The sequence below is a fragment of the Nicotiana sylvestris genome, chromosome 11 (assembly GCF_000393655.2).
Source record: "Nicotiana sylvestris chromosome 11, ASM39365v2, whole genome shotgun sequence".
Taxonomy (NCBI): Eukaryota; Viridiplantae; Streptophyta; class Magnoliopsida; order Solanales; family Solanaceae; genus Nicotiana; species Nicotiana sylvestris.
In genome coordinates, this window is record NC_091067.1 from 102,964,089 (window position 1) to 102,972,580 (window position 8,492).

The following is an 8,492-nucleotide window of genomic DNA, read 5'->3' on the forward strand; positions in this document are numbered from 1 at the left end:
GACTTCTGGAAGTCACAACGATCCACCAACTTCCTCATGCCTAATCGATCAAGGATCACAAAATCAAATAGTCTTCCCCACAAGACCTTTTGTTTCTTCAGAATAGCTCTCCGCTCTAGCTCAGATAGGTCTACCTTTGCCCTTTTTGAGGAACCGAGTTCCTCACTAATACTCTGCCTCTTGCTGAGAGGCATATTCTTCATTTCTCCTTCCTTCTCAACACATCATCTTTGGCCTTCTTATGCTTCACAGAGATTGCTTTCTTTGAATCGTTCCTAATGAGAGGAGCAGGTTCTGAATAGGCTCTGCATCATCTACTTCCATGACATCAACCGTGGGCACATCCTCCTCATCAATCAGACGACTTTTAATAACATTCATCCTTATCTTTTTCTTTTCCTTATTCACTTTCAAGGCACTGTCATGGGCAGTCTTCTTCTACTGCCTAGTTGTGGGATGTTTTGGAACAGAATCCTTTTTGGCCTTCCCACCACTCCTAGCAGCTATGAACTGTACTACAGATAGATTATCAAGTTCATCCTCACTATAAACAGAATCACCCTCAGATACTGACTTCATTTCATGGTAAACAACTTCCAACGGAACTATAATAGGGTGATCAAAAGGTGAAGGGTCAGTGCTATCTAGGGGATGTCTTGTAGAACTAAGAGTTTCATACCAGTAGGAGCAGAGAACTTCTCTTGGGCAAAAGGATCAGGTCCCTCTGTAGGCTCCCCTGTAGTACTGACCAGTGACTGTTCCATTTGAAACACCTGGTCCCCATTGCCCTTTTCTTCCCCCCTGAGTCTCTGTACATACATCATCAGTCAAAGAATGCCCAACCAAAATTTCAACAACAAGAAGATCTTTTTCAAGAGAGGTAGAGCCTATTTTAAATGCATCACTCCCATCTGTTTCACGCTCAGTACCAAAAATGTTATACCAGTAGAAGAGGATGGAATGTTACCTGATTTTGAAGAGATAGCCAGATCAATCCCCTCAACATTTGGAGTATCAAAAATACCAAATGCAGGGACACCCTCAACCATACTAGGAACTGATATTTCATCCAATCGCCTTTCCTCAACATGCTGACTTGACTCTTCTACTCCTTCATTACCTTTCACGATTTCTTATGTAGTTTGAATAAAGCGAGAAGTAGAGGTAGTCCGTTCTGAGTCAACTTTATCTTTAGTAGTAGAAGGAGGGGAGAAACAATGAACTTTTTAGGATTATGGCTCTTACAGGTACGATAGGGATCAGAACCAGATTTTGTAGGGGATGTGACTGTGGATGTGGGTTAGTTGGAAAGTGGGGATTTGGTGGGTGAAGTTGTGGCTCCAATCCAGATGGATGTGCCTCGTGAGATGGAGACAAGGTAGGATTTTCTCAAGTGGCTTTGGGAGACATAGTCTGTGGTGAAGTCATGTTCGATTTTAAGAGTAAGAATAAACAAAGAAGAGGGTTTAGGAGAAGAGATATGTTCGATGTAGAAAGTGAGGAGAGAGACTAACTTTTGGGGTACATAAATTGAAAAAGGGAACCTGCTACAAATGGTTGTGAGAGAAGAGACGGGTAGTCGATCGATTTGTAACTGGTGCAATGTATGGGTTCAAACGATATCAGAAGAGGAGGAATAATGATGTGGCACTCTAGAAATTCAAAAATTCATATATGTGTAAGAGAAACTACTAACCTGAGTCATGGGAACCAGGTTCCCTAACAATTTTTGAAAATTTGAGAATCAACTTTCAAATATTTGCAATGTCATTTGCCACTTGTTTGTCCTAAATTTGCCATGCGTCTCTACCTATAACGGTATATAATTGAGTTAGAAGCTGCCAAAAAACACTTTTAGAAATTTATCTTACCATCATTTCATACCCAATCAATGAGGGACTGGGTTCTCGGTTCAGCTTGATTAACCCCAGCTCCAGACGATTTCTTTCAAAATATTCTTTTTCTCAGTGCTTTGGTGAAGATCTCTGCTACCTGGTGCTCCATTTTGCAAAACTTCATACAGATGAGTCCTTTTTCAACATTATCCCTCAAGAAATAATGTCGCACATCAATGTGCATTGTCCTTTTATGCTGAATCAGGTTTTTTGCCATATTGAGAGAGCTTGTATTATCACACAATAATGGCACATAGTCTGAAAATACACCAAAATCCTCTAGTTGTTGCTTGATGGATAATAGTTGGGCAGAACAGGAAGCAACTGCCACATATTCAGCTTCTGTAGTAGAGAGGGCCATAGATTTTTGTTTCTTTGCACCCTATAAGATCAAGCATGACCCTAGAAAATGTGCTATTCCAGATGTACTTTTTCTATCTACTAGATATCCAGCTTAATTAACATCTTCATACCCAATTAAGTCAAAATTATCTCCTGAGGGATAATAGAGGACCAGGTCCTACGTTTCCTTGAGATACCTCAAAATTCTCTTGACAGCCTTCAACTGAGATTCTTTTGGACTTGATTGAAATCTAGCACACAAATCCAAAACTAAACATAATGTTAGATCTATTGTCCATCAGGTACATAAGTGATCCAATGATACCCCTTATATATAGTTTCATTTACAGGGGAACCAGGTTCGTCAATGTCTAGATGAGTGGCAGTAGCAATGGGAGTATCAATGGTCTTTGAGATTTCTATCTTAAATCTTTTCAACAACTCTTTGATTTACGTTTGTTGACTTAATATTGTTCCTTTTGAGGTATTCTTTACTTGTAGCCAAATGAAGAAATTTAGTTCCCCCATCATGCTCATCTCAAATTCACTTTCCATGATCTTTGCAAACTCATCACAAAGGGAATCATTTGTTGCACCAAAAATGATGTCATCAACATAGACTTGCATTATTAGCAGGTTTCTTCCTCGTTTATTCAGAAACAGAGTGTTGTCAATTTTGCCTCTAGTGAAGTTATTCTCAAGAAGGAACCTGGACAATCTTTCATATCATGCAAGAGGGACCTGCTTCAATCCACATAAGGTTTTGTCAAGCTTGAAAACATGCTCAGGATGTTCATTACATTCAAAACCAGGTGGTTGCTTGACAACAACTTCCTCCTTCAAATATCCATTCAGAAATGTACTCTTAATATCCCTTTGGAACAATTTGAATTTCATATGAGATGCAAAAACAATAAGAATTCTGATGGCTTCCATTTTAGCAACAGGAGCAAAAGTTTTATCGTAGTCAATTTCTTCTTCTTGATTGTAACCTTGGACCACCAGCCTAACTTTATTTCTTATTGTAATGCCAAACTCATCAAGTTTTTTTTCTGAACGCCCACCTAGTTCCAATCACTGTTCTATTTAAGGGCCGAGGAACCATATGCCACACTTTGTTCCTTTCAAATTGATAGAGCTCTTCTTGCATAGCAACAATTCAGTTGGCATCCTTTAATGCTTTCTTGATATTTTATGGCTCAATTTGAGACAAGAATGCTGGGAAGGCAAACATATTTCTTGCCTTGGATCTAGTCTGAATACCATAGTCCAAAGGAGTGATCACATTTTGAAGAGAATGTGAACTCCTGTGCTTCCAGTTAGATACATAAGTTTCAGGGTGTGAGGGACCAGGTTCCTCTACATGTGACCTATCATTGGCATCAATGGAAGTATAAATACCACTCCTTCGTTCTGCATCAAGAGTGCCTAGTATAGCATCAATAACTCTATTGTCAACTTCAATTGCGGTGATAGAGAGACCAAGTTCCTCTCAATCATCTGGAAGTTCTGATGCATCTTCTTCACTACTCTCCTTGATTTAACTCATTAGATCAGCCTTTCCATTTGCCATATCTATAACCTCTCCATGGACCTTTGAGAATTCTCCATCTTGACCATCTTTATCATATAAATCATTCTTACTTGAGTGGTGAGATTCATCAAAAATCACATGTACACTTTCATCTACATATTGAGTCCTTTTGTTGTAGACTTTATATGCTTTGCTTTGAGAAGAGTAACGAAGAAAGATTCCTTTATCGCTTTTAGCATCGAATTTTTCCAATGCTTCCTTACCATTATTAAGAACAAAGAATTTGCATCCAAACGCTCTTAGGTAAGTCAGATTTGGTTTTCTCCCATTAAGAAGCTCATAAGGAGTCTTGTCAAGCAAGGACTTGATCATGGACCTACTAATAAAATGACAGGCAGTGTTTACTGCTTCAGCCCAAAAACTCTTTGGCACACCACTGTCAATCAACATTGTCCTAGCTATATCTTCAAGAGTTTTATTTTACCTCTCCACAATACCATTTTGCTAAAGTGTTCTGGGAGCAAAAATATTATGACTTATACCAGTTTTATCACAGAATTCATCAAATTTGGCATTGTCAAACTTGGTGCCGTGATCAGATATGATATTCATATCGTTATAGCCCATCCTCACTTGAATCTGCTTTACGAAGGCAACAAAAACTGAAAAAGTTTCATCCTTGGTCCTTAGAAAGAAAGTCCATGTGAATCTGGAGTAGTCATCAATAATCACAAAGATGTACTTCATTCCTCCTCTGCTAGGTATCCTCATAGGTCCACACAGATCCATATGAAGAAAATCCAGTAACCTTGAGGTGCTCATTTCCTTCGTTGGTTTGAATGAGGACCTGACTTCTTTCCTTCACACACGCATTAAACACTTTGTGATCTTTGAAATTTCATTTTGGTAGCCCACGAACTAGGTCCTTCTTGATCAGCTTGTTCAACAAAGAAAAACTTGCATGCCTTAATCTTCTATGTCATAGTCTTCTATGCCATAACTCAACATCATCATCAATGGCACTTAGGAATGTAAGATCACCACTATTCAGAGAGTCAAAATCTGTAACATAAATGTTTTTGAACCTTTTTGCAATTAGAACCACTTCACCAGTTATAATATTGGTGATAGTACAGGATTTTGACAAGAACTCCACTTTGTTTCCTTTGTCGCAGATTTGAGAGACACTCGACAGGCAATATTTCAAGCCATTTACATAATACACATTTTCAATTGAGTGGGAGAGTGTTTTACCAATCTTTCCAACTCCCAGAATGTATCCCTTCTTGCCATATCCAAAGGACACACTCCCATCTTGCAGGGCCTTAAGTGAGAGGAAATTATCCATTCTTCCAGTCATGTGTTTAGAGCAGTCACTATCCATGTATCATTTTTTCCTGTTTCCCCTCACTACTGTCTGCACGCGAAAATAAGAGATTATACGTAGGAAGCCAAATGAGTTTCGGTCCCTTATAATGATGGAATGAGTGAATCAGACTTCTTTTTGTCCAAGCATGCATAACATATTTCTTTTTCAGAGAACCAGGTTCCTTAGTAGTGGGTACTTTTTCTACAAAGAATTTATTTTTCTGTTGGGATTGAAATCTGCTTTACAAGAGTCCTTGTAATGACCAGTTTGACCACAATGAGTACAAAGCCAGTTACCAGTCATAGTAGCATACTTGCTATGTAGGTTATAGAGAGCTTTAGCCTTCTGGAACCCGATTCCCCCCATTACTTTTATACATGAAAGTGATTGTATCATAGGACCAAGTCCACTTGAATGACTTATCTAGATCAGTTTTAACCCTACTTAAGTCCCCATGAAGTTGTTTATTCTTTTCAAGTTTAGCAACAGGAAAATATGACATTTTTGAGTTCATTTTCAAGCTTAAGTTGTGCCTCACTTGCTAGTTCCTTTCCTTTATGGGTGTTCATGCATTTTTCCATCTAGTTTTTTAACAAGGCATTTTATCTCTTTATTTCTTCCACTTTTTCCTTTAGATCTACAACTACAACCACCAAATCATCTCATTCTTATTCTACTTCTCGAATTTCCTCAGTTAAGAAATTTTTATCATTAATGAGATTGTGATAAACATCAATTAAAACATTTGCTAACGACACCAGCTTCTTTTGAGAGTAAGTTTTCAAGTTTCTTTAAATATCAAAAAAGTTTACCTCATCATCATCATTATCTTCATCATCATTAGATTTTGCCATGAGTGAAAATATAGAGTCATATTTTGCATATTCACTTTCAACAACCATTATAGATGTGTCTCCTTGGTCATCATTACCCTCGGATTCACTAGAGGAATCTCCCCAGGCAGCTAGAACTTGCTTTACAACATTGTCAGCGGCATATCTTCTCTTGAGCTTCCTGTCGGGGATCGATTTCCTCTTGACCGCATTGTCCGCATTGTGTTTGTAGTGGTCCTGCTTGTGGAGAGGACACTCTTTGATGCTTTCCGCGCTTGTGACAACAATCATATCCTTTGGTATTTCTCCCAGAGCTATCTTTATTGGGAATTTCTCCATTTCTACGAACCATTTTCTGGAATCTTCGAGTGAGAAAGGCTATGTCTGTGTCATCACCACTTGAGTCATTGTGTCCGCCTTGAGAACCAGGTTCTTCTCCTTTTTGTGCTCTCTTCTTTCAAGATCCTTCTTCTTCTTCTTTCTTCTTCTTCTTCTTTTTCTTCTTCTTCTTCATCTCAACTTCTGCAAATCTTTGGCTTCTACGATAACATTGACTTTACTCTCCCAAGAACCTAGTAATACACTGAGTATTTTTCTGCCCAGTTTGTTTATTGGGATAACTTATCCAAGGGAGTGAAACTCACTGATGATGGAAGTAAAGTGTGTATACATGTCCTGAATAAATTCATCCTCCTTCATTTTGAAAAGTTCATACTCAATAGTAAGCATATCAATTTTGACTGCTTGACCTGAGTGGTTTCCTCACGTGCAGTTTGAATAGCTTCCCATATCTCCTTGGCAGACTGACAAGCTGAGATGCGGTTGTATTCGTCTGGTCCAATGCCACAAACAAGAATCTTTTTTGCACTGAAGTTCTTCTCGATGGCCTTTCAATCAGTATCATTGTACTCCTTTCTTGTCTTTGGAACTGTAATTGTTCCCTCGCCAATGGTTTTCATGGGGATAAAAGATCCATCATAGGTCACGTCCCTGAGCTATGAATCCTCAGCCATAATAAAATCATGCATTTTTATTTTTCACCGATTATAGTATTGGCCATTGAATCTTGGTGGTCTTTAAGTTGATTGTCCTTTTTTAAAGTTTGGTAGAGCAGCCATGTAAATCCTTTCTATGTGTTAGCCTTTTAGAAAGAACCTGCTCTGATACCAATTGATGTAAACTAAGGGTTCACCAAACTTTACAGAGAACCTGGTTCTCTATCAGCTCCCACAGTAAACAACAGTAAATAAAGAACACAACAATATTTACGTGAAAAACTCTCAGCTTATGGGATTAAAAACTACGATCTACCCCAGTAGTATTTCAACTTCACTAACTGAGCAAACTTTAGATTACACCTATTCCAATATAGGAATTAAACTCTTTATCCCTTAACCCTTTCAATAACTCTATTGTAAGCCCCTTTGTAATAACTCCATTACAAAGCTCCGCACTTGACTAACTCTAGTCAAAGCAACCAAAACGATAATTGTTTAAAATATATCCCACTGAATGCTTCTGAAAAGCTGTTGTAAGAATTACAAGTTAATATCATAAGACAAAGACACAACAATATTAAAGGACTTAAGACATAATCAATGCAGGGATCTGATCCTTTGTCTTGTAGCTGCTTTGTTCTTCAATGTTCTTGAGAAAACAAGGGCGGCTGCACACTTGAGAGGAAAAAATATTTAGGCATGCAAGAGTTAAGACAAAAGCTTGCATCATGTTGATAATATATGTGTGAGGTCATGAGAGATGATGCAAGGAAGTGATCGGTCTCTAACACGCTTCAACAGTGTTGTTGTACTATGCAACAACTTTAACAGCTGGAGAATTTACTTGTGCGACCATCGGAGGAACTGATTCCATCTATTCCCTCTGTTGTTCCCTTATCTGATTTACTTGAGAACTAAACCTGACATCTAATTAGTTACACTCAACTCACAGGAACTAATTGTATTAGGTTTCTTATCTGGTTCTCTCGTGAAGTTTGTCAAATCATCAAAACAAAAATCACATAACTTATCATTAAGCTAGCTAAATTAAATTAACATTTATCATTTTCAAGACACTTTTTTCTTTGATATTTATTTTGTAACTCAAATATATTGTTATAGTGATATTTACACAAAAATTTTAAAGTAGTGTAACCAATGATATGGAATATAAGCGTAATAATTTATTAGTTTTTATTTATTCACACGATATATACGTACAATTACACTAAAACTAGTATTAGCAATAACAACAATAAGAACGTTAAAAATAATACCAATAATAATGAGTGAGTATTCTCCTTCGTATCCAGATAACGACATTTTTTTAAATCATCTACAAGCTGCGGTAAACGAGATCCTGACGTTGCTCTTCTTCGTTATCCAAATAATGACATTAACCTAACACTTTCCAAAAGTTTCCCCTTCTGAAAGAAATTTCCTTATAATTTATCATATTATATACTGAAAGGTGAAACAATTATGGCACTAGGCGGCTGCCGGCTAGGCTAGAGGTAGTAA

General features: G+C 37.7%; 1 protein-coding gene across 1 annotated transcript; it reads right to left on the minus strand.

The window, feature by feature from the left end:
- Positions 1 to 4,750: 4,750 nt before the first annotated feature.
- On the minus strand, positions 4,751 to 5,155 carry LOC138881424 (uncharacterized). The gene has a single exon (XM_070161647.1). The coding sequence runs from the start codon at positions 5,153 to 5,155 to the stop codon at positions 4,751 to 4,753; it is 405 nt and encodes a 134-aa protein (XP_070017748.1).
- Between the last annotated feature and the right edge of the window lie 3,337 nt (positions 5,156 to 8,492).

What these genes read in the sequence shown, in the direction of transcription:
- LOC138881424 (XM_070161647.1), bottom strand. Translation starts at nt 5,155, where the DNA reads ATGGATAGTGACTGCTCTAAACACATGACTGGAAGAATGGATAATTTC.